The 24,274-nt window shown below is 57.0% G+C and overlaps 9 protein-coding genes across 9 annotated transcripts; 5 read left to right on the top strand and 4 right to left on the bottom strand.

Moving 5' to 3' along the window:
- Positions 1–21: 21 nt before the first annotated feature.
- On the top strand, positions 22–2,994 carry BCV69DRAFT_269981 (acetyl-CoA synthetase-like protein). Its single transcript, XM_025490910.1, has 4 exons — positions 22–333; positions 434–1,289; positions 1,382–1,708; positions 1,820–2,994. The coding sequence occupies exons 1-4, from the start codon at positions 130–132 to the stop codon at positions 2,839–2,841; spliced, it is 2,409 nt and encodes an 802-aa protein (XP_025348345.1). The 5' UTR covers positions 22–129; the 3' UTR covers positions 2,842–2,994.
- On the bottom strand, positions 2,749–6,748 carry BCV69DRAFT_189679 (hypothetical protein). Its single transcript, XM_025489607.1, has one exon. It carries the CDS (start codon positions 6,539–6,541, stop codon positions 3,200–3,202), a length of 3,342 nt encoding a protein of 1,113 aa, XP_025348344.1. The 5' UTR covers positions 6,542–6,748; the 3' UTR covers positions 2,749–3,199.
- Positions 6,749–7,457: 709 nt separating this feature from the next.
- Positions 7,458–10,498, bottom strand: BCV69DRAFT_282677 (hypothetical protein). Its single transcript, XM_025492438.1, has 2 exons — positions 9,832–10,498; positions 7,458–9,370 (listed from the first exon to the last, which is right to left on the bottom strand). Exons 1-2 carry the CDS (start codon positions 10,430–10,432, stop codon positions 7,674–7,676), a joined length of 2,298 nt encoding a protein of 765 aa, XP_025348343.1. The 5' UTR covers positions 10,433–10,498; the 3' UTR covers positions 7,458–7,673.
- Positions 10,499–10,810: 312 nt separating this feature from the next.
- Positions 10,811–12,553, top strand: BCV69DRAFT_282676 (hypothetical protein). The gene has a single exon (XM_025492437.1). It carries the CDS (start codon positions 11,009–11,011, stop codon positions 12,395–12,397), a length of 1,389 nt encoding a protein of 462 aa, XP_025348342.1. The 5' UTR covers positions 10,811–11,008; the 3' UTR covers positions 12,398–12,553.
- A 204-nt stretch (positions 12,554–12,757) lies between these two features.
- On the top strand, positions 12,758–14,468 carry BCV69DRAFT_282675 (putative GTP-binding protein ypt5). Its single transcript, XM_025492436.1, has 6 exons — positions 12,758–13,089; positions 13,336–13,394; positions 13,488–13,548; positions 13,644–13,674; positions 13,788–13,976; positions 14,050–14,468. The coding sequence occupies exons 1-6, from the start codon at positions 13,019–13,021 to the stop codon at positions 14,305–14,307; spliced, it is 669 nt and encodes a 222-aa protein (XP_025348341.1). The 5' UTR covers positions 12,758–13,018; the 3' UTR covers positions 14,308–14,468.
- BCV69DRAFT_312432 (TAFII28-domain-containing protein) lies at positions 14,453–15,771 on the bottom strand. Its single transcript, XM_025494930.1, has 3 exons — positions 15,166–15,771; positions 14,887–15,086; positions 14,453–14,793 (listed from the first exon to the last, which is right to left on the bottom strand). The coding sequence occupies exons 1-3, from the start codon at positions 15,699–15,701 to the stop codon at positions 14,585–14,587; spliced, it is 945 nt and encodes a 314-aa protein (XP_025348340.1). The 5' UTR covers positions 15,702–15,771; the 3' UTR covers positions 14,453–14,584.
- Positions 15,772–15,930: 159 nt separating this feature from the next.
- BCV69DRAFT_269970 (hypothetical protein) lies at positions 15,931–16,864 on the top strand. The gene is made up of 3 exons (XM_025490909.1): positions 15,931–16,169; positions 16,253–16,587; positions 16,815–16,864. The coding sequence occupies exons 1-2, from the start codon at positions 16,013–16,015 to the stop codon at positions 16,528–16,530; spliced, it is 435 nt and encodes a 144-aa protein (XP_025348339.1). The 5' UTR covers positions 15,931–16,012; the 3' UTR covers positions 16,531–16,587; positions 16,815–16,864.
- A 1,521-nt stretch (positions 16,865–18,385) lies between these two features.
- BCV69DRAFT_189508 (hypothetical protein) lies at positions 18,386–19,920 on the top strand. The gene is made up of 4 exons (XM_025489606.1): positions 18,386–18,411; positions 18,558–19,264; positions 19,535–19,666; positions 19,754–19,920. The coding sequence occupies exons 2-3, from the start codon at positions 18,664–18,666 to the stop codon at positions 19,564–19,566; spliced, it is 633 nt and encodes a 210-aa protein (XP_025348338.1). The 5' UTR covers positions 18,386–18,411; positions 18,558–18,663; the 3' UTR covers positions 19,567–19,666; positions 19,754–19,920.
- On the bottom strand, positions 19,880–24,257 carry BCV69DRAFT_282668 (hypothetical protein). Its single transcript, XM_025492435.1, has one exon. It carries the CDS (start codon positions 24,196–24,198, stop codon positions 20,188–20,190), a length of 4,011 nt encoding a protein of 1,336 aa, XP_025348337.1. The 5' UTR covers positions 24,199–24,257; the 3' UTR covers positions 19,880–20,187.
- Positions 24,258–24,274: the final 17 nt, after the last annotated feature.

The raw sequence follows: 24,274 nt of genomic DNA, 5'->3' as shown, positions 1-24,274 counted from the left end.
CCGGTCATGACACCCACCTCTTGATTCCCTTCCCCTCTCGAGCAAGGACTTCTTCCTCCCTCCTTCTTCCGCAGCGCTCTTCATCCTCCTTACTCATCCATCTCTTCCCTTCTTTGTCTCCCCACAAGCATGTCCTCCTCCACACAGCCCACCTGGGTTCCGCCAGACGTCTCGGCAACGCGCATTGACCACTTCAGACGCAAGATCGCAGACAAGTACTCTGTGCACCTCGAGGACTACTGGCAGCTGTGGAAGTGGTCAGTAGAGAATGTTGGGCCATTCTGGGAAGAGGTGTGGGACGAGTGTGGGATTGTTGGAGACAGAGGGCCACAGGTGAGTGCAACAGAGGAGGTCTGAAAGGAAGCAGCTGAAGCAAGAGGAGTCTGAGCTGAGAGCTGACGCGAAGACCTACATCCAACTTGTTGCTGGACAGGGAGCTGCTGTGACTTCGACAGAGCCACTGTACCCACCTCCTCAATGGTTTCCTGGCTCTTCGGTCAATTTTGCCGAAAACATCCTACGTAACTGCCACGACCCCACCTTAGCAAACAAGGCCGCCGTCATCACATGCTACGAGCCTTCCTTTTCCCCATCGACACCCAACGACCTCCGGTCACTCGATTTCCACCGTTCCTCCTTGACCCATCCTGAATTTTACACCGAGGTAGCCCGCAGTGCAGCCGCCTTTCGCTCGCTAGGAGTCAAACAGGGCGACGTCCTCTCGGCCTACTCTTCCAACAACGGGCCCTCTCTCATCGCCCTCCTCGCCGCTTCTGCAATTGGCGCCGTATGGTGCTCCATCAGCTCCGACTCCTCTCCCGAGGCCGTACTGGATCGATTCTCCACTGTACGGCCGAGGTGGATCGTGAGTGTGGAGGATGTGAGGTATAATGGCAAGAAGTGGGGACATGTAGAGAAACTCAAGGAGGTTCTAAGGCGGTTGGAGGCGGAGAGGAAAGAGGGTGAGAGGCCCGTGGAGGGAGTCATTGTTGCAAGAGGGCCAAGTGGAGAGACAAGTCTGGACTGGCAGGGCGATGGAGCAAAGCAGTACTCGCAGCATGGAGAGAAGTGGATGTCTTGGGAGTCTTTTCAGGCACTGGGAAATGCAGCGGCAGGGAAGAAGATCGCATTCGAGCGAATGGACTTCAATGCCCCTCTCTGGATTCTCTTCTCAAGCGGGACTACAGGAAAGCCAAAGGCCATTGTGCACCGAGCGGGCGGCATGCTGCTCCAATTGGCCAAGGAGCATCTGCTGCATTCTGGCCTAGACAAGTCAGATGTCCTCTTCCGTGAGTAGCGGTCTAAAATGGCCTGCTAGGCAACACCCCCCTCTACGACTGTACTAACAGCACTCACCTGCTTCCACGTCTGCCTCGCACAGAATACTCTACCCTCTCTTGGATGATGTCTCCCTGGTCCCTCTCCTCTCTAATAGCCGGCTCAACCCTAATCCTCTACGACGGCTCTCCCCTCTCCCCCTCACCCCTCAACCTCTTCGAGCTAGCCCGCAGAGAGAAGATCACAGTCCTCGGCGCATCGGCAGCCTACTTAGAGATCCTCATGAAGAAGGGAGTGCGGCCGAGAGAGGAGGTGTGGGAGGCTGTAGGCGAAAAGTGTAGCTTGAAACAAATGCTCAGTACTGGGAGCTCTTTGAGAGCGGAGGTATATCACTGGGTCAAGGAGAGGGTTGGAGATGTGCTTGTGGGATGTGAGTAGAAGTGTCGATAAGCCGCAATGGCAGCTGCACCACGCTAGGGAGGAGTCAGCTGACGATCGAGCCCTGGCGATCAACTGCTCTTCATCTGCTCCCTCTGTCCAGCCATCACAGGAGGGACAGACATCTGCTCCCTCTTCGCAGGCAACAATGTCTCGCTCCCGGTCTACGCAGGGGAGATCCAATGTCCCATGCTAGGCATGCACGTCGCAATCGCCTCTTCCACTTCAACAGAAGGCGCAATGAAGATCCAACCTCTACCTCCTCTCGCCACTACCTCCCCAGCAAACGGAAACGGAGCGCAGAAAGAGGAAGACCTAAGAGCAGAGGAAGACGGTGAAGGAGAACTAGTCTGTCTCTCCCCCTTTCCCGCTCAACCCATCTACTTCTACGGTGAAGACCCGGCACCCGCTTCCTCCTCTGTCCAAGGTGGAGGTCGCTACCATTCCTCCTACTACGCCCTCTTTGGTCCCTCCGTATGGGCTCACGGCGACTGGTGTCACTGGTCCCCCCGCGGAGGTCTCTTGATGAAAGGTCGCTCCGATGCCGTTCTCAATCCAGGAGGTGTACGATTTGGCAGTAGTGAAATCTACGAAGTGGTAGGAGCACTTGCGACTAGTGGAGAAGAACCTTTTAGTAGGATCCTCGGCTGGATTGCACTTGCACTCAATCATCCTAGTCCGGGGGGAGGGGAAGTGGTGGTTTTGATTTTGCAGCTGGACACTTCGTCGAGTGAGGCAGAGAGCAAAGGAGGCGACTCCTCCTCCCCCTCCTCCTCCCTTCTCTCCACTCTCACCCCCCTCCTCTCCCAAGCCCTCCGTACAAAGCGCTCCCCCCGCCACGTCCCGCACTTTATAACCCTCTCCACCTCTCCACCCCCGCGCACCATCAACGGCAAGCTCGCTGAAGTCCCCGCCAAGAGAGTACTGAACAGTTCTCCAGGATCGGGAGTGGAGAAGAGGTTGAATACGAGCACATTGGAAGGTGGTGCGCAGGGGGGTTGGATTTGGGAGTATGCGGAAATTGGGGAGAGGTTGAGGGGGGAATTGAAGAGGGAGGAGGGGGAGAGGGAGAGGGAGAGGGAGAGGGAGAGGGAGAGGGAGGAGAAGAGCAAGAGAGGCAAGTAAAGATGGGAAAAGCGAGGAGAGGAGCGGATCAGACTTGGCAAGTAAGCAATACGGACAATCCATCCATCTCTCTCTGTGCAAACCACTCCTGATTTCCTCTTCTCAATGAGTGCTCTATCAAGGCATTTTCAAACATCAACGATTCGTGAAGAGATATGGACAGGAAAAAAAACAAAGAAAAAAAGAGGTGAAGCGGCACATTGCTCCTCCTCTCCAAGACATCTATGACAGCAGCAGAGAAGAGAAGAGGCATGCAGACGAGGTAAAGAGACAAAGGGGACATGAGAAAGGACACTGCAGCCTCTAGCTCGAGACTGGAGCTCGAGTCTCAGGTCTCGCTCCCTCACCGCCTCGCCGCTCAGTGCTGTGTAGCAGGTGGGGGCAACGCAAAGCCTTCTTCTACCTTTTGCAATTCCCCTAGTCCACCTTTGCCCTTATCTGCTGCACTGCCCTCCCTCGCTATCGCTCCCGTATCTGTAGAGGTATTGTTCGAAGCAGAAGCAGAAGCAGCACCAGCACCAGCAGCACCAGGAGGAGGAGCAGCCGCTCCCCCACCACCACCACCACTACCTCCAAATTTGTTGGGCAAGTTCCGCGCTGCACTGCTCACCTTTCTCTTTCCAACCAATGGGCCAAGCGCGCTTCCTTCTTCTCCCATTCCCGTGGCACCAGAAGAAGTCGAAAGGAGAGAGGGAGCACTCGCTCCTCCTTCCCCTGCAGGTCCGCCCTCACCACCGCTGGCAGGACGCGAAGGCGACGAGCCTGGTGCGTCTACGGGTCCCGCAGCGGGGGTGAAGGCGAAGAATGCACTGGTGGAGTCTGCGGGAGAAGGAGGGACCGTGTTGCTCGCAGAAGCTGAGCCATCCGTCCCTCCCGCTGCACCATGGCCGCTGCCAGATGCTACCATGTCCATTGCGCCTGCACCTGCACCGCCTGCTGTCTGACCTCCACCGTTGTTGACGCCCCCGGCATTCGTGTTGAGATAGCTGAGACGTGACTGGGTGAAGTTCGGGTGGAAGGGAGAGTTGATGGGAACGGCAGAGGGCATGGCATACCCTCCAGGGATGGACATGCCGAATGGATTGTTCCCACCAGCGTGGTGATGGTGGTGGTGGTGATGATGAGGCCCCGCTCCGCCTCCGCCCTGGAAGAAGCCACCACCGCCGACTCCATTGCCATAGAAGTTGGGCGGGACAGCTGCACCTTTACCGCCATTGGCATCATCTCCGAGCCCGGAGAAGGAGTACGGGTACATTCCTCCTGGGCCAGGAGGACCATTGACGGCGGAAGAGCCGTGGGAGGATGAGGCAGAGGAGGAGAAGTCAAAGGGATTGCCGATCGTCGTTCCATCTGACGAGTCAGGCCTGTTGGAGCTGCCGCCCGATGCGTTCATGGAAGTACCTCGAGCACTGGATGCGGGCATGTCTCGACCTACAGCTCCTTGCGAGCCTGCTGCAGCTGGGAACGGCATCGACTGAGGTCCCCCCAGGTGCGGTATCGATTGAGTTGCGCCAATACCCCATGACCCGCCACCGACGCCCCATGAGGAAGCTCCCGTAGACGGAGCGTTGCCCGAAGGGCCAGAATTAGAAGACCCGCTAGCAGAGTCAATAGAGTCCGAAGCAGAAGTCCCAGAGGGGTTGCTTTCGCCCATTCCAGAGCCATTGGCAGACCCTTCGCCAGGCTGGCCCGGTGTGGTCCTATAGTCCATTCCTGCTCCCTTCCAAGGTGGCATACCACCCAAAGCTCGCATTGTTGCTCCGAATGAGCCACTCTCAAAAGAAGCTGGCATCATAGGTGTATCGCCATAGCTCGTGCCCATTTTGTCCATGTCGATCATCGACTGATTACCACCAAAACGACCAGGAGGCATAGCCATACCACCAGGATTCATGTGGTTGCCGAAAGAGGTGCCATAGATGCTCTGCATCGATGACGAAAAGAGACTATCGTCGCCATTGCCTCCTCCATTGGCTCCTGATCCTCCGCCTTGCCCTTGGCCTCCCATGAGCATTGCGCCCGACGAGCCAGAGCTGCCATTCCCGCCCAGACCTTCAAAGTTGTAGAACTGATGATGTGGAAAGTAGGCTGCCCCACTCGGAGGAGCATTGGGGTCGTAAGATCCCGGCAGAACTTCTCTTTGAGCTTGCTGCTGACGCAACAGCTGAGCCTGTAATTGAGCCAGCTGATGAGCTTGTTGAGCTTGCTGGCTGTGCTCTCCTGATGCCATTGTCGGATTGGGTGTGGGATTGGGAGAAGCAGAAGCTGCCTCTACGTGCTGAGCTAGAGGATGAGGCATACTATGTTGCTTGAGCGGCGTAGCCACCCCTGATGTAGGCCCAGTGCCAGCTGCGCTGCCTCCCGTACTGGGCCCAGGTGAGTCATATCGACTGTCAGTAGAAGTCATTGTTAGACTCTCGCTCACTGAGCCACCACGCGAGTGACCCGCCGATGAAGTGCCGCCAGCAGGCATGGTCCCGCTCAGCTTAAGCAAAGGACCCAATCTGCCCTCATGATAAGCATCCTGCGCCTCCTGCGACAATGTCCACCACGACCCTTTACCTGCTGCCGAGGAAGGCCTCGGCACCTTGACAAACAAGTGACCTTTGATCGACAATGTCGACTTGATCCTGTTCTTCACCCTCGCCTGTACAAATGAAAGATTAGAAGGAGACCCAAGAATATTCGTCAGTGTCCGCAAATGAGCAACCTCACGCCGGTCCGCCCCAGGCGTGGTATATCTTCTACGAGTCTGGCCCTTTGTGGTAGTGGTGCCGAGACTTACCTCCCAATCCTTTCCAAACGCCCACTCCTGCACCTCTGGGAACCTTGCGCACATCTGCTCAAAGAGGTCCTGGATGACTAGCCTGCCATGCTCAGAATGGGCAATGGTGGCGCAGATCATCTCACCCCAATTGAGCCGCTTGCCCGTCACAGAAGAGGCTGCGACACGAGGATTGTGAGACGGCGCCGTGTGCTCGTAATTGGTAGATCCAGATCCACCTCCTACGGTATGGTGTACTGTGCCCGCTCCTGCCGATGGTAGACGCCTATGTTGCCAGCCCGGAGAAGAGGCAGCAGAGACGGGCTGTGAGGAGGCAGCCGAGTGTAGATTGAGGGCGCCCAAGTCTGCCATGCCTGGCGGCAGCTGTGAGAGTTGAGTCGAGGCAAAGGCAGATGCACCACCACCACCGCTTCCGATGCCACTGATGATGGGCGAGGAGACGGATGACGTATTGGAGTGTTGTTGCGATGATGGGGAAGGAGCATAGTAGGCAGCAGCAGCATTGCTGTTGGTGTTGTTGCTGCTGTTACTGCTCTGCTCGCCCCCTGTGGGTTGCCGTTGCCGTTGAGCGGCAGCATATGAGTTGAGCTGGGCATTTGCATATGCCCATGCAGCGGGACCTACTGTGTTGGGTTGCCCTTGTTGCCGCTGCTGTTGGGCCTGTGCCTGCGCTTGCTGCTGAAATTGTTGCTGTTGCTGTGGGTTCTGTTGTGAGGGTGATGACTTGGCTGGCGGCTGCCCCGGCACACCAAAGGCGCTGAAGCCACCATGGTGCAGGGCAGGTGGCAAGGGAGCAGAGGGGGAGCCTCGATTAGAGGGACCGCCAAAAGCCATGCTGTTGGGTTGAGAGCCGTTGTTGGGTCTGGTAGAAGTCAAGAATGGCGAGCCTTGGTTCGAGGAAGACGTCTGATCCATGACTGGGTCGCTGCGAAGTCCGCGGGCGACGGAGCACAGAGTGAGGCGTGGAAGTCCCGCGAGGGTGACAGTCCGTCCTCAGAGGGCTGGAAGAGCGAGATAGGACAGGTCGTGCCCGCTGGGGTGGACACTGATGATGTCTGAGCTGTATCTCGTGAGGGCCCTGGTGGTGCGGATGTAATCGATACGATCGATGTGCAGCGGCCTCTGGAGCTGAGCTGGGCGCGATGGTGAGAAGGATATGCGGTGGAGGCGACGGCGGCCAAAGCGTCGTGCCGTGGTGGTGTGGCTGACTGGCTGACTGACTGACTGGCAGACAAGAGCTAAGACGAGCCAGAGATAGGTGTGAGCTAAAGTGGGGGGACTTGCAGGACGTGCGAGTACCGTGTCGTCGTCGTCTGTAGGATGTACTCGTCAAGATGGCAGTCCAGGAAGAAGCGTCGATTGATGTTGGCGGCGGGGTGAGTTGAGTGGAGCGCAAGGCGAGGCGAGGCGAGGCTGGTGAATGGGGGGAGACTCAGGCCAGGCCAGTCCAGACGGGGCGCGGGGCAAAAGGCGGCGACGGGCATCTTGAGTCTGTCAGGCAGCAAGCACCGGCAGCAGCTCAGCAGCCTCGCCTCGCCTCGCCCCGCCCCTCAGACCAGACTGGACTAGACTACCCCCGCGCCCATCTCGCCTCGCCTCTCCCCCCCAGATCTTCCTTCCGCGAGCTCAGCTCCGCGCCAAGCAACAGGCAAAACGGCACTCACTCGCACATGGCCCACCACCCACGTCCCTCCAAAACCCCAAGAGTCAGACAGGCATTGCTCATCACAATCACCAGGACCACAGGTAGGCAGTGACAGTGACAGTGACAGAGACAGCTAAAGCAACAGGCTGATTGGTTGGACAGGTGGATATAGATGAGCGGGCACAACGCATTCCCAGTCGCAATCGCAATCGCAATCGCATTCACACTTCCCGGTTCAGTGATGCACGGCGGAATGCCGCTTCCGCTCCTAGCCGACGGGCAAGAGCAACAGCAACAGCAACAGTCACAGCATCATCCATCAGAACACAAGTAGACGGCATTTGGGATGAAAGACGGAAGCAGCTATTGTGTATCATTTGCTATGTGGCTACATCGCTTTCCTCAGCGAGGAGCAGCACCACCTCCACCACTTCCACTTCCCGATTGTCCTTGCTGTTGCCCAAGCATAGCCAACATTCGCTGAATACTCTGCTGCGCATCGGCCGCACTACTGCTCCCTCCTCCAGCCCCACTACCGCTGCTAGGATTGCTTCCTCCCCCTACTGCTGCTGCCGCTCCTCCTCCTCCTCCGGCTCCACCTGTCCCTGATCCTGCACCACTCCGCCGTGGATCAGCACCCTGCTGTTGTGACGGTTGTCCTCCACTGACACCTCCCACCCCAGCAAGCAATTGAGCCAAATTGGGCGGGAGAGATTGTCCACTTCCGGCAGTACCACCATCCGACGGCCCGCTCGCACTGGCTTGACCGCCCTGCCAAGACGAAGTTGCAGCCGGCGTTGCACTGTTGCCAGCGCTGCTGCTGCTGCTGCTGCCAGAAGATAGGCTTGCAAGGAGCTGCTGAACTTTCTGCGCCTGCTCAAGACGGGATGTAGAATCTTCCCTTCCTCCACTGGCGCTACCTCCGGGACCAGAAGGGGCGCTAGGAGGGGCAGAAGGTGGGCGAGCGGGTCCCCATTGTGCTGGACCCTGTGGTGGTGAAGCAGCATGAGGTGGACGACCTGCTGCACCTGCATCGTTGTAGCCATACGGTCCGGGTACCGGGCCGGGTGGTTGGTACTGACCTGGGCCAGGGCCACTACCAGGGCCGGATGGGGGAGGACGAGCTTCGTGACCCATGCCAGGCGGGGGTGGGCGCATCGGCGGAGGACCACCTTGCTGGTACGGACCCGAAGGTGGCGGTGACCACCCTCCAGCAGAGGAGGGAGGTGCCGGTGGTGGTGCCATCGTAGCTTGCGGAGGTCCTCCCGCTGGACCCTTTGCATTTGCGTTTCCCTTTCCAATTTGCTGAGCGTCCCAAGCGAACTTGACGTCCCACTCTCCCCCTGAACCACTGACCGGATCTGTATACTGCTGCCCACCCATACCGTCGTGAGCAGCTATACATGCTCTCGAATCGTAAAACTCGAGGAAGCGAGCATTCTTCTGATCCTTGTACCGGCGAACACTCTTGACTTCGCCGAAGCTCGAAAAGATCGCCTTGAACTCGTCGTCGGTCAGAGCTCGAGCCAGTCGCTTGAGAAGCATGAAGAGAGTTCCCTGATTTTGATCCCGGTCACACCTCTTGGAGGTATCCGTGTTCTTGGGCAAGCTGTAATGCACGTCCATCCTCCGACCGTTAAAGTCCTGTCCATGACAGGTATTCTTGGCCCATTCTGCTCCTCTGAGGTCGAAGAAGGTGACGAAGCACATGCCCTTCTTGGCGATCATGTCAAAAAACGTCTTAATCTCCCCAAATTGCAGGAAGTGGTGTCGTATCGATTCGGGTGAAGTAGAGTTGTCGAGGCTACGGATGAAGAGAGTACGGCAGGGCTTCTCATCTGCCGTCCGCGGGTCCTGATCTTTGGATCCAGGCCCTCCAGGTGGATGCCGTGGGAAGGTTCCGTCTCTGTTGTAGGGTTCTGCACCAGCCCGACGATCGGGCCCGCCGCGAGATCGATCTGCACCGAAGGAGGGTTCGCGATTTGCAGCGTCGACATTGTTGAAGTTTACTTGTGGAGGGTATGCAGGGTATGGCGAGGTTCCCTGGGGACCTGTTGGAGGACCTGGCGGCGGCGGTCTATTCGGTGGGTAGCCTGATACTGTGGATGAGCGATGTCAGGTGGGATGTGGGGAAGGTGTGTCAAAGAGAAGTCCAGCAATACGTGACGAAGCCTTGCAGCTTTTGTTTCCAGCCAATGTCCCTGCTATCTGGCTCAAAGCTCGAGCTCTGGCGTGCGGCGCTCAGCGGACGCCTCTGCTTGGGCTCAACGACGAGCTCGACATCGTCAAAGCTTAGCGTGCGGTCATTGAAGAAGCGGCGCCTTCGACATTGTCATAGACTCAGCGAGAAAGGACTCTCAGGTAGCTCAGCACTAGTCACAGCTCAGTGTCATCGGCAGCCTAGTCACTGTCAAGGAGCCGATAGCAAATGTCACTGGCGGAGACCTCTGCAGGAATAAATAGTGCTCGCCTGATCGGGTCGGATCGGCTGCCGGGAGTTTCGTGCTTCCAAGCTCTACAATCTTTCCCGATCCCTTTGCTTCGACTTTCATCTACGTACCTTGTGGCTGGGTATACGGATTGCTATAGTCACTGACTGCGTAAGGATCATGGGACACTGATCGCCTCTGACCGTAATCATTCCCCGTTGCTCCTGTCTGGTGATGAGGTTGTTGCGACATATGGGGCGGAGGAGGATGAGGCGGCGGTCCGGATGGGTAGTGGGGCGGCTGCGACGGCGAGGGCGGCGGGTACTGATGTGGTACTCCAGGTCCAGGTGGGGGAGGTCTCATACCTCCGAGGTGGATAGGCGGTCGCGAAAATCCGCCGTCAAGATGGATGGGAGGCCGGCCGGGGGCAGGGGGCAAGGAAGAGGGAGGAGGCGGACCAGGACGAGTAGGCGAACCGAAGCCAAGTCTCAACGGAGCGGTAGAAGAGGTCTGAGGAACCTGAGGGTACGAGCTGCTGTCGCTAGAAGGCGGGGAGGATCCATATGGCGAGCCTGCTTGCCCTGGAGGTGCCGAGTGAACAGGACCGGAGAAGTGATGACCTCCTCTCCCTCTGTCGCCTCTGCCTGCAGGTCCGCCTCTTCTGGGGCCGCTGCCGCTGGCCTGACCTCCTGCTGCATCGTACCCTGAGTAAGGGTGATGACGGGGTGGCATTGAGGGGCAAGGAGACGGGGGCGTGGGGGATGGCGGCGGCCAAGATGACTTTCTCTAGGAGTGGCTCTACGAGTGAAGTGGAAGATGCTTCAGGCTGCCGGCACAGAAGACGGAAAGAAGTGGCGTGGCTGCCCCGAAGAACGCGCGCCCGCCCCCGCACGGACACGCACAAAGTGACAGACGCCCTCGCCGCCGCCGCCACCAGAAACGAGTTCAAAGAGGCAAGGGGCGCGCCACCCAGGCCACCCCATCAGCCCAGGTTGAACGCCGAACACGCAGGCAGCCTTCCTCGCAGCCTCTCCTCGTGGGAGTGTTAGACTACTTGCTCCTTCTCCTCCTCCTTCCTCCTCCTCCTCCTCCTTCCTCCTCCTCCTTCTTCCTCTCATCGTCGTCCATACTTCATCACATCCTCTCTGCCTTTTTTCTGCCTTTCTCTCGTTCTCGTCATCGTTGTCTGGTGCTCTCGTGGCACCAACAGAGCATCTTCCGGACCCTCAGCCCCATTCCTCGAGGTTTGCTCAAGTCTTCTCGCCTTGCCTCCTTCATCACTTCATCGACTAGTCCTCTCTCCTCCTCATGCTCGGATTCGATTCCACTCCGCGCTCCGTCTCCTTAGACTGGTCCTACTTCGGCGGCGCGGAAGAGCTGCCCCCATGGCTGCGAAAGGTGGCCAAGCGTACCGTCGCAGCTATCGCCTCACCTCATCAGCAGTCCACCAGCTCCGATCAAAGCGAGGCCGGTTCTTCTTCGCTTGACTCCTCTTCTTTCTCAGGCAGCACTCTAGCCTCCGATGACGAACAGGACGAGGTCAACGACCTTCTCTCATCGTCAGACGCTGCGTCCTCCTCCTCCTCTTTGCGAGCATCGCCCGCATCCCTAGCTCATCCTACACTAGATGGCACTCCTTGGCTCCCAAAGGTACTTGCTCAAGATCCTTCGCAGGACCAGAATGACTTCCTGTGGCTTCTCACCGAAGAGCCACACCGCTCAAGACGGCAGGCGATTATGAAGGCCCACCCCGAGGTCAAGACGCTCATGGGACGGGAACCTTTGACCAAGTGGATCTCCCTGGGCGTGGTGCTGGTGCAGCTTGCAACGGCTTACGCTACATGGAAGCTCGAGTGGCATCCCTTGAGCTGGAGATTCCTTGCTGCTGCATACGCGATTGGCGGTACCGCCAATCAGAACATTTTCCTTGCCATTCACGAGATCACACATAATCTCGCCTTCAGGGGGATCAAGGCCAACAAGTTGTGGGCTATCCTGGTCAACTCAGTCATTGGCGTTCCCTACGCCATGATGTTCAAGCAGTACCACATCGAGCATCACAAGTATCTGGGAGAAGACGGTGTCGACACCGATCTACCTACCCGCCTCGAGCTGATGTGCCTGAAGAATGTCCTCGGCAAGGCCTTCTTTGCTACCTTCCAAATCTTCTTCTATGCCTTCCGCCCTGGTTTCATCAAGACGCAACGCCTGACCGTCTGGCATCTACTCAACATCTCTTACCAGATCCTTTTCAATGCAGCTCTTGTCTACTACTTCTCCTCCTGGACACCCCTCCTATACCTCGTCTTCTCCTCCTTCTTCGCTGGCTCTCTCCACCCCTGTGCAGCGCACTTCATCGCAGAGCACTACCTCTTCGGCGGAATCGCACAGGAGACGTGGTCCTACTATGGTCCGCTGAACATTCTGGCTTACAATGTAGGCTACCATAACGAGCATCACGACTTTCCCTCTATCCCCTGGACGCGCCTGCCTGCTCTGAGAGCCATGGCACCAGAGTTCTACGACTGCCTGCCCTGTCATACCAGCTGGCCTATGGTGACGGTGCAATTCATCCTTGGCACGGACTCGGGTCTCTTCGCTAGGATCAAGCGGGTGGGCAAGGGTGTGGCGAGGGAAATGGGAGAAGAGGACAAGGGCGATGTGCAAGGTCACGAGCTCAAGGAGAAGACGCAGTAGGCATAGGGATGAGAGACTCTATTCCTTCCCTTGCTCCTTCTCACGGAAAGTCACTACTTGTCACGTATCGGGGTCGCATTGTTGGCATGTGTCAATGTGCTCGCGATTTATGTATATAATGAAAACGAAAACGAAACCAATGCAGCCTGCCGTGCCATTATCTTGATCTTGCCGAGTCGTATTTGGCCCCCCTGTCGTCCTCTCGCCTTCCGTTCCGACATCATTCACGCAGGGGCGGCGCCAAAGCAAGCGGAGCGGAGGCGGACGCACATCGAGTGAGTGGCCCAAGGTCAACTCTCGGCGGCGGCGGCGGGCCGTTCCACCTTGCTTTACCCATCATATCATTGTCCCCTAACCATCGCCACCTGACTTGCTCTTAGGGAGTAGTGCTTCATTCATAGCTATTTCTCGAAGGCTTTACGCTATCCACTCAACTGACAGCGAGAGCCAGCCGAGCCAATAGCTCAAGCGCCTCAGCAGTCCAGCCTAGTCCAGTCCGACGTGCATCCGTCTCTTCGCTTCAACCTCATCTAGGTCGTTCCTCCCTCTCATACATCACCTCTACAACGAGCGTTCGTCTCTTTGCTGAGACAAGTTCAGCCCAAGTCTCATATCTACACAATGTCTGGAAGTGCTAAGCAGCTGCAGTTCAAGCTGGTCTTGTTGGGAGAGTCGGCAGTGGGCAAGTCGAGGTGAGTTGCGGTGGGGGCTGATAAGGGGGAGAGGGGCTGGGGTGGGACTGGGAAAGGGCACGGTAGCGATACCTGCTGTATTCATTGGGAAGTGACAGCAGTATAGCTGTACACTCTGCCTGCAGATGGGCCTACGAGAGCTGAGATGGGTTGAGCAATAAGAAAGTGCGGTGGAGGTCGCCTCCCATCTACCTGAATGATTTCTCATGCTGACTCCCTCATTCCAATCTCTCCGGGCTCCTGAAGTCTGGTGCTGAGGTTCGTTAAGGATCAATTTGATGACTACAGAGAATCAACCATCGGAGGTGAGTTTGCATGGCGGATTGGAGGAGAGAGCTCATCGCAGCAGAATGCTGATCGCATTGATCGTACCACTCCCGTCGACTTTGTCCTATTAGCTGCTTTCTTGACACAGACCGTGAAGCTCGATGATCAAACGACGGTCAAGTTCGAGATCTGGTGAGTAGGGGACAGTATGACCTGTACCTGGACTGGAGAAGCGAGTCCCCACTGACAATTACGATGGATCTCACTCTCCCTTTGCTATATTTCAGGGACACTGCTGGACAGGAGCGGTACAAGTCTGTGAGTATCAGGTTCGAAGCTTTCGGCTAGTCGACCGAGGGAACGTTGCAGCTGCTCCTCAGATTATGTGAGCTTCCATACTGACCGTGTCTTGCCTCATCGCCACTCTTCAGCTGGCTCCTATGTACTACCGCAACGCCCACTGTGCCGTAGTGGTGTACGATGTGACCCAACCCCAGTCGTTGGAGAAGGCCAAGTCGTGGATCAAGGAGCTGCAGAGGCAGGCAGACCCGAATATTGTCATTGCCCTAGCCGGCAACAAGGTGGATCTGGCTGCCACAAGGAGGGGAGTTCCCAAGGAGGTGAGTGTGTGCGAGGAATACAGTTCTAGAAGTCTATCGATGCTGACGCCTCTCTCTTTCTACCGTCTCCCAGGATGCACAACGTTACGCAGAAGAAGAGAAGCTTCTCTTCCTCGAGACATCGGCAAAGGACTCGTCCAACGTCTCTGAGCTCTTCACCATGATCGCACGCAAGCTGCCTCTAGAACAGGCAAGTAACAGCGCCGCGGCTGGAGGAGTAGGGGGAGCTGCACAGAGGAGAGGAGCTGGCTCGGCGGGTAGGCAAGGCGGTGGAGTGGACCTGCGGGGCAACCAGGGCGCATCTGGGAATCAGGACGCTTGTAATTGTTGAGAGCGGGCTGCTGGTTTGCGCCGACTATTTGTCTGCTGTGGGTCCCCTTCCGGTCGTGTTAGTATAATTCCCTTGAGTCTTCTGTGGTTCCCTACGGCTTGTTCTCCTTAGCGCTCGCTTCTCTCGTACGACCTTTTACATATAACGCCTTTCGCTCCGGACACTTGCGTGCTGTATAATTGTGACTAAATGATATGGATACAGAAGGGTTTGAGATCCCTACGGATTGACTGACTGGTACGCTCTTCCTCTCCATCGCCTCCCGCGTCCTTTCTTTTCAAAAGAGTCTTCTCCTTCCACCCATCCCGCCCCCAAGTGCCGCACCAGCATTGACCACCTCGGCGTTTGCCCTGCCTCTTGCTAGTCCATTGGAAGAAGCGCTCTCGGCGTGAGACTGAGAGTAGAGTCTGTAAGACTCTAGAATGGAGGCGGGGGAGAGAGGTGAGCCTTCTGGAAGTTCGGGGTTGAGGGATTGGATACGACGCGCTGAGAGGATGAAGGACAGACAGTGATTTGGCTGGTCAATGAGAGCAAAAGGGTGGGCACAGAGCCTCCTTCGTTCTCGCTGATCGGACTCACCCCCTTCGATAATCTCTCCTACAAACACCTTGGCTACACCTCCGAACGCCATCGTCATTGTTGGATTCACACTCGCTCCGGTCCCACCGCCACCTAGATGAGTGTTGACCAGCCGCCGGAGATTGGCGCGATTGAAGCCAGCACGACGGTAGCATTCGTGACGATCGTACTGGTCTTCCGACATGGCTGCAATCAGCGGTCTGGAGGGCGTTGGTAGTAGTGACCAACGTCAGTAATAGCAGGGGGATATTAATGATGATAGGAGTCTCTCCTACTCACCCCATTGCTTGACCTCGTATCCTCTCCATTTCCTCTCTCCACTTCATCTCCTCCTCGCCAAGATTCTCCAGCAGTCCTTCATCTTCATCCTCGTCCGCCGGATCTTCATCTTCGTCTTCCTCGTCCTCCCTACCCTCTCTGACCCTGACCGTACCAGCGCCATCCTCTTCCGCCCCAGGTGAGCCAGGGGCAGCAGTTCCTCGAGCAGCTGATCCTCTAGGGTCGACTGTTCCTCCGCGTGTAGTAGACTCGGACCTCCGACTGGTAAGCGATTCCCTTCCCAGAGACGAGCTTGCTATTCTCCCACGACCTCTTCCTCTTCCTCTGCCTCTTGGTCTACCTGGCCCCCTCTTGCCCCTGCCTGCATTGTCGCCTCCGCTCTGGGCAGTGGAGGAAGAGGTCTTCTTGGAGCCACCACCGCGGCCAGAGGAAGAGCCGTCTTTACCACGATTGCCGCCGCCCCGGCTGCCCCTGCTTGCGCCGCTGGAGCTGCCTCGCTGAGGTGTCGAGGTTGACGGTCCGGCGAAAGGGTCCATGTGAGCTGGCTAAAGAGAGTCTAGGATCCCGCAATCGGAAGGACAAGCAGTAGAAGAATGGCTCGAGAAGGAGAAGGCGGGGGTGGAGCGGAAAGGGGACAGTCACTCACACAACGGAGCGGAACGGGGGGGCGCGATTGGCAGAGAGGCGGCCGCGCTCGTGCAAAGGAAAATTGGCTGCTGCTCTTCCCAAGACTGGAGCCAATCACACGTTTTCTTCACTTTGCAACCTCATCTCACCTCGATATCATCCATCTGCCCCACCCATGGCCTGATCAACCATCCTACGCTCAGCGGTCACACAGCCAGCCATGAGCGCATCATCCTCCACGACCACGACGGGCGCACATCACGATGCCCTCTATGAGAAGCTCGTCCAGCAGGAGCGAATCATACAGAGCGCTGCCTTGCCAGCCGATGAGATGCCTTCTTGTATGAACCTCTTCGACAAGTGGGCTACTTGCTTCGGTACGTACAGCCCCGCAGCGATTACACGAGACAAAGACACCGTCGTGCTCATTTCTGCCTGCCCTGTCTCCAACGCTTCTCAGCTCTCGTGCCGCAATTCCGCGCCGTGTACCGGTACGGCTCCTTTGACGACTGCACTCGCAAGCTCGATGACTTCAAGTTCTGCCTCACCCTCAAGGGCATTGATCAAGCTCAGAAGAGGGAAGCCTACATCGAGCGCAAGGCGCGAGCTATGGCTAGAAGGCGGATGCCAGGCGGCAATACCTCAGAAGAGGTCTGGGAGATGAGGACGGACCCGATCATTGATCTCCAGTGCGTCGATGAAGCCCTTCTACCCAAGAAGGACGGCGGGAAGACGTAGGGGCTGTTGTCAGACTCTCCTACTTTTCCATTCGCTTCAGCCCCATGCCTGACCCAGGTGAGTACCCAACGCCCCGTTCTGCAGCCCGTCACATATGATTAGGACAATATACAACAAATTTCAGTTCTGCTTCTGTACTTCCTCCTCGCATGGGAAGAATGCGGACAAACCCATACCAAGCTTACCCTGTATGATACCAAGGCGGAGATGCTCAGGCGATCGAATCCTCCAGCGCAAGTGAAGCAGATGACTGACGCTCATCCCCATCTTTGCTTTACTATTAGCATCACCGCTCCGCTCAAGGCTCCTTGCCGGCTTGCAATCTACCTTCAGGGTGAGTAAAGACCACTGCCAGCTTCTCGTCGTCGTCGCGCAAGGCCTCTGCAGCTTCGATGATTATCGCTGCATCTCTCTGGCAAGGTGGGTCACATGTCCTTCAGTCCAAAGGCCATCGATACTCGTCCCCTCCATTCATCTTCGGTCTGTTCTCTTCTAGAGTTGCGGTCGAAGAAGAGATGGGTTCAGGAATCGGCGAGTGGGAAGGTCCGCGTACTCCTTGGATCTCTTCCGCCTCCTTCACTTTAAGAAGAGGTGGGACCTCGCTAGGCCTGTTGATGGCTTCGTTGGCGCAAATCATGCTGTCTTTGAGTTCGTTATGAGCTGGGCGGGCGAGACGGATCATGCGGGCTGAGGTCTACACCAAAGCTTTCTCGTACGGTGGGCAGTTCCATTTCTCTCGGGCGTTGGCTCGGCTACGCGAGCACTGTTGCGGAGCAGGTCTGTGCTGGTAGAGAACCATCATTGGGCGTACCTATCCCAAAGGACTCGTGAGAAGATCAGAGTAGAGCAGCTCCAGCTGGGCGGTCGCCGAAAGGCGACGAGGGACCAAAGCGGCGTAACAGAAAGTCTCTCCGACCCTCTGAGGACCTTTCACAGACTCATCAGCTTCCGCTTGAGGACGGCAACACACGGTCGAGGGCCTTCTCTCTTTTTGGAGTGCGAGGTCGTCTCACAGAGCTGAAAATCGCCCAAGACGCCAGCTCGCCCTTGTGGCGAGTAACGGAAGAGGCGAGTCTCGCCGTATTGCTTGAGAGCAAGTGGCTCGACACCTTCGTGAGGACGCTAGGAGTCTCCGGACTATCCCAGCAGAGCGAGGATCGTTGAGCTCAAGTGAGTCGGACTGGTCTTCGGGGGAGGAGATTGGAATGCCCCCCTCGCATTTGTTAGCTCGATCTCTCTTGCGCTTGTCTGGGTGCGCTTCGGTGTTGGTCTTTGTGCTAGTGCTAGGCTTGCAATGCAGTGGCGCCTCGAGGTGGTCGCTGTCGATTCCAGGAGGTCTGGCAGCCTCTCATCGTCTTGGGAGTTGGGCCGCAGTCGGTAGGTTCGTTCTCGCTCATTCTGCTCTGGCGAACCCATAATGGCGTAGCTCGTGCTACGGTAGTCCTCTCAACAGTGCCGGCTGTCTCCATTTCCGGATGTGAGATCAGCTAGAGGTTGACCGACGAATGACGCCCATTTGGGTTCTAGTCATTCCAGTTCAGAGGTATAAGGATGCCCTAATCAGGCTTAAGTGCAATCGATGGCGGCTCGTCCTAATTGGACGGGACAACTCAACGCGTGACTATTCTTGGAGATAGAAGTTCGCTTCTGCCTGAGGGACACCCCCCTACCCTTGCTCTTTGAGATGCCTGATCTGCGAGGTTTCGCGTTCTGCGATGACTGCTATGAGAAGCGCGGCAGAGGGGCGACGGCGAGCTTTGCCTTTGCAATGACGTACTGTGGCTGACACCTGTCTTCTACTCTTCTGCACACAAGCTCGACGCAACGACGATGCTCTTCAAGAGCCAGAGCCTTCAACAGCACGCAGCTGCGTTCAACGGTGTGAGTAGCATCTTCTGGCAGCAAGATCGTGGCCGGAGGGACTCAAGATGATTACAAAACAAGTTCTATAATCCATTCTTTGAGTTGCACTACGAATTCGTCGCTCAAGTGTACCTCGTCCATTTCAAGCACTCGATCAACCTTAGCATCACGTCTCCCTTCAAGGCGATTCCGGTCTTTGCAGTTCCGTTTTCCTCGGCTCTGACAAGAGTTGAGGGAGGTCCAGGATACACGCTCGTCACTCTTTCGTAGATGGCTAATCAGTCGTGGGGAGGGATTTGCTGCAGGTCTCCATCAAGGCGGCTCGCTGGCTGCGATGTCGAAAGGAGGGCCGGCGATGAGAGTCGGCAAGCTCATCGTCTTGGGAGCTGGGAGAGGACGTCGACAGACGTCGTTTTACCCTCCCTCGATGATCGAGTTACGCCTTCTCGAGTCATCTGGCACCTTTGCTCGCGGTCGTGCCGGGCGATCTCGCTGGAGGCTGCGCGGGAAGTTCTGAAGAACCAGACTTGGCCATCTGTTCGGGAGTCGCTTGCGCATCCTGGGTTGGTTGTGCAAGGCTTTGCGATCGTTCTTGGAGCAAGACGGGATGTTGAGGCGTGTGTGGGACGAGCGAGAAGAGTTGATGGAGGTGCGGGATGTCAACGCTATACTATGAAGACGACCGAGGGAACCCAAGATGGCGAGACAAGGCAAAGTGCCCACCCCTCTCTCGGGACGGAGAAGGCTGACGCACGGCCTTTTTTCCTTCGTTGCCCTGACGTAGACAATATCGAGACCGGTCGACGCAAGTCACCTTGTCTGTCCTTTCGACACGAAGGCGCAGCTCTTCATCAGAGAGGTCATAATGAAGGTGAGTGAAAAGTGTTCCAGTAGCAACCACAGAAGCACGCGGAATGGGAGAGGAACAATTGGCAGAGATGATTCGTATATCCCATATATCGCTTTTTCCGAGCTGGCGAGACATCGTCGAGGAGCCGCGCTCAATCTATGCACCACCATCTGAGCCTTTACGAGAGGAGGAGTAGGAATAGGGAAGGGGGCTGGTCGAGGAATGAGGACAGTTCTCAGGTGCTCATACGCTGACACTAGCCGCTTGCCTATTGTTTCGACTCTATCACAGGACACAGGGAGGAGACGGCGCACACTCGCTGAACAAGCACTCATTGTATACCAGGGAAGCAAGAAGGCAATACCAAGCTCTCACTTCTTGACCCACACTCACCGCGTCTGATCAAGGTTCGAATTCACCAAGGTAAGCAAGCGCTACACTCTCCCCCTTTTCCCCCTTCGTACCATCCCCACTCCCCTTTACCCCCACAAAACAAACACACCCGCCTAGCACTCTGTTAACGACCCATCTCCTCCATGGTCGCCAACGATTTTTAACTCGGTCGGAAGATCAAATCACCCACGTCCAAGTCCTCTTTAGGGGGATGAGGGCGTGTGCCTTCTCAGACACCCGTCTCTTCTTTGTTTTCGCCTTTTGACTCTCCTTTTAGAAGGAGGGGCAGTAGGAGGGAAGCGGTGGAGCGATGGGTCACTTTGTGCGGGCGATATCCCCTTTTGTGTATTGGTCATGAAGGGTGGAGGAGGCGGTTCGATGCAGTGACTATGAAATGATTACGACGTTGCATCTACAACGCAAAGTGCTATTGTGTGATGTGTGGTGCTGTGGTGCTGTGGTGTTCTGTTGTGTGCTCATACTCATGAGCGACCCGAGCAAAGTACAAGTGTCCCTTTCCATGCACTTTTCCCCTTCTTCCTTCTCTGCTCTCACCAGCCCATACCAACATTAACACTCATAGCGTTCAAGTCTACCTGTCTCCCTCCCCCTCCTCCTCCTCCCGCAGTACCGCTTCCGTTCCCACCTGCACCGCTAGTAGGAGGAGGACCCCTCGAGTCAGGCCTGCCAGCGGCACCGCCAGTAGGTGTGCTAGCTCCACTGCGTCGCTGCGATTGGAGCATCTGGCGTACAGAGATGGGGTCGAGGGCGCTTGGCCCAGTGCCAGGGACGGTGGGCGCTCTGCCACTTGCACCTGCAGTGGAGGGGGAGGCGTAGAAGGGTACATACCCAAACTCATCACGCGCCGCCGCCGCTGCTGCGGCTGCCTTGCCCGTGGCAGTAGTCGCAGTGGCAGAGGTAGAGGCGGGACTGGAGGCGAGTGGCAAAAGAGCAGGGTGGCCCACGCCTAGACCAACTACCTTTCTCCAGCTGTCCAGCCGCTGTAGCTCGCTTGTCGCTTGCTCTTCCCCATCAGGCCCTGCCTCCGTGCCTGCTTCTCTCTCGCTCTCAATCTCAGCAGAACCTCCCCCCTCCAGCACCCCCACCACCCTCTTCAACCACTCCAAATCAGCCTCGAGCTGTCTCCAGCCTGCATCGCTGATCCGCTCAATGGGTGGTAGAGCAGGGAGGATGTGCGTGAGAAGGTGGGTGATGAGGTAGGAGAGGAGGCGGGAGATGAAGACTGGGAGGAGGGATTCGGAGTGGACTTGCGATTGAGATTGCTGCTCCTGCTCTGAAGAGGTTGGTTGCATAGCTGTGGCTAGGTCGCTGAGGGCTTCGGAAGAGGCGCCGTCTTCTTGCCCTGTATCTCGCCGCGAAAAGGGAGGTGTGACTTCGGCAGGTGAGGTGCTCGTCTCGCCTGTGAGAGTGAGGGTGTCTCGATTCGGCACAGTAAGACCGCCGCTGAGGTTCAGCTCCTGTTGCGGGGAGATGATCGATGCCTGGGAGCGATGACGAGTTGGCGAGGACGAGTCCCTGCCCTGGTTCGAGGCGGTGGGCGGGAGGAAGGAGGAGCGTCTCCTGTGGTCCTTGCCCGTCGTCGTAGTCGTAGATGTAGATCCATTGGATTCCGACCTACCAGGAGGAAGCATAGAGCTCCTCCTCCTCTCCTTCTTCTCACGCTCCTTCTTTCCAGCTGCTTCCTCCGCAGTAGCGCCCGCCGAGTCATCTTCTGTACCTCGCTCTCTGAGCAAGAGGAGCTCTACACCCCACTTCCAGCCAGCCTCGCCCATCCAACTCTCCAGCTCTCGTACCAGGCCAAGTACACTTTCTCCCACCGTCTGCATCACCTCAGTCGGGCCGAGGGAGAAGCTCGGCATTGCAAGCTGGTACTCGTTTGAGACTTGTCCAGGGAGAGTAGTGGAAGTCCATGTTGGCAACGAGGGGTACTGGGAGAGGAGAGAGAGGACAGGGACCAGCGGAAGGACTAGCATTGAGTGCAGAAGTGGATTGAGGACGGTCGGGAGTGACTGAGATAGACGAGGCAGTAGAGGCAGTGCCTGTGGTCGTACTAGGGTGTTATGCGAGTGCATTGCCGATGCGCCACTGGCAATGATCGAGTGACGAGCAGCCGCCAGGGTCACGATTTGCTCACGTGTAGCCTTCTCTTGCTCAGACGATGCAAGAGAGGACTCCAGCAGGACCAGCATCTCTGCGGACGTGGGTACAGGCCCATTGATACCAGACCCATTGGTTCCTTTCAGCTTTGCCAGCTTGTCCGGCAAGGCCTGGTCCTTGATGCTGACAGCAGCACCTGGCGAGAAGGTGAGGAGTAGGTTTGCGCTCTCCCGAAGGCCCTCCACGAGGAGTGCTTGCAGGTCTTCTGCCTTTTTGAAGACCGTCCTGAGTCCAGCCAGAGCAGTGATGATTCTGCCGAATGCGCTCCATTCCCTGCCCACAGGAGCATGGCTGTTAGGACCTACTAAGCTGGACCATGTCCGTCTGCAACTCTCCTCGACTTCCCTTGCAGAGGCCTCGATGCTCGAGGAGACGACTGCATCGAGTGCGTTGAGCATGCCTCGAGCGCCGAGTCCCCTCGTCAACTCAAGACATCGGGACAATGCGTCCTCGCTCGAGTCTGACAGAGCTGAGAACGACCTTTGGAGCCTGTCTAGAGCTGAAGGTAGCATCTCATCGCCTACTGAACCGTCAGAAGCATGGTTTGAGTGGAGCAGAGAGAGAGCCTTGCTCTCGCGAGACCAGCTGTTCTGGAATAGAGCCAGCTCGGATTCTGCGTACGTCTCCCACATAGGCAGAAGAGATGAGTACAGGACGTCTGCGAATTCGAAGTCTACCGCCTGCGCTTGAGTTTGAGCAATGGAAGGGCTATTTCCATTGGCCTGCCCTTCTGCTCCCACCATCGATATGCGGCGGTTCGACGGCGGAAGTGCTGCCGATGGTCTCCTTGCTGAGGACCGTCTCCTCCCGAGTGGTGTCGCTTGAACGTCCAGATAGCTCTGGCCACCGCTGGCATGTTCAGATGACTTGGCCAAAGGCGGCGAGGTTACAGGGTTCTCCAGCGAAGTCTGCGAGCTCGTCTTCCTCATGCCATGCACATCCGCCTCTGCGACCGGAGTGGCAGTAGCAGCTGCTAGGCGAGCCAGAATCTTCTCCATCTCTCGTCCCCGTTCTCGTATTGTCCGCACTAGTCTGAGAGACTCATTGAGACTCTCGTCTTTGCGGTACTGCTTTACACTAGCTATGCGCTCTCTGAGCGATGGTTTGAGCATGGATAGGGTGGACGTGAGGAACAGGTCTAGGGCTTCGTGTTGATTGGAAGGGTATAGTAACGGCATGTATATCCTCTCGGTAGCGAGAAGGTTGAGGAGGCTTGAGAAGAAGGAAGGGAGGTATACCGAGAGCGCTGTTGCGTTGGGAGATGCGGGAATATTACTTGAGCTGGCAGATTGAGCTTCGAGGAGTTGCGCCTTTGACCAGTGCTCGAGAATGGCCTGTCTTCGGGTCCCTCTCCAGTACTCTCCGAACGCTGCCCCTCTACCGACGCGTGTGAGTACGCTAGCATAAGACTTGATAATCTCCAGAGTCTCGCTAGAGGCCGGTGAGGCAGTACCTATACCACCTGTATCAGATTGCAGGCTCCTGACCTTGGCCACCAGCTTAGGTCCGACAGCAGCTTCGAAGCTGTCCGTCAAACGACCCAGCAGTGCAGCCTTCTCCTTTCCTTCCTTCTCCGAACCAAACACCTCCAGGCTCTCTCTTGCTTCCTTGAGCCGGAGCGATGCCGAATTGAAATTGGCGAGGGAATCTACAGAGGAAGTTGTACTCTGCGAAGCTTCCGTGAGGAGCAGGGAGACGTCTGAAGAGAGGGTTGACCAGGACGATGCGAGGCGAAGTAGGGCTCTGTACGAGCCGAGGTGAGTATGGAGCTTGTGTAGATCGGCTAGGCGAGCTAGCGGATCTTGCTTTGCTGAGTCTTTCTCTGGATCTGTGATCCCATTGCCGACCTCGCCATTGGCTTCTGTGGCTCTGCTTGTCTGGCTGCCCGAGCCGGATGGTAGTGCTTGTCTTCCCAGGTCCGTGAGCTTCGCGTCTAGTCCTTCGACGCTCTTGCCTATCCAGCCCAGCTCTCCCATTATCCTCGGCACATTCCTTTTAGCTGCCGCAATTTCTCGATCCACACTCGCGCTGACATCGCTTCTCGCAAGGGAGATCTTGGTGAGGAGGCCAGAGAGGGAAGTATCTAGTGAGGGCAAGGGAGCAGAAGCGGCCGAGTTCTGCGGAGAGGAGCTGTCGAGCTGGGCATCGAGCCAAGAGGCAGGATCAAAGTCGTCGCTATCGAGGGAGATGAGGAAAGGATCCACCACCTCCTCGTCCTCTTCGTTGATCTCCGCAGTGGAGTGACGGCGTGCTGCCACGGAGCGGATAGTGTGGGAGGATCTGCGCCGCGAGCTGGAGATGGACCCTCGTTGGCCTGCCGCAAGAAAGGACGCAGAGGATGGGCCAGGTGCAGAGGACATGGCAGAGGAAGAAGACGAGGCCATCTTTCCTGCGGCGAGGGGCGATGAAGGAACGATAGACAGTGTACGAGGTGAGGTTACGAGTACTTGGAAGGCAGCA

This window comes from Pseudomicrostroma glucosiphilum, assembly GCF_003144135.1.
Source record: "Pseudomicrostroma glucosiphilum strain MCA 4718 unplaced genomic scaffold BCV69scaffold_6, whole genome shotgun sequence".
Taxonomy (NCBI): Eukaryota; Fungi; Basidiomycota; class Exobasidiomycetes; order Microstromatales; family Microstromataceae; genus Microstroma; species Microstroma glucosiphilum.
Note: the sequence above shows the minus strand (reverse complement) of the source record. Positions and strands in the feature narration are given on the sequence as shown.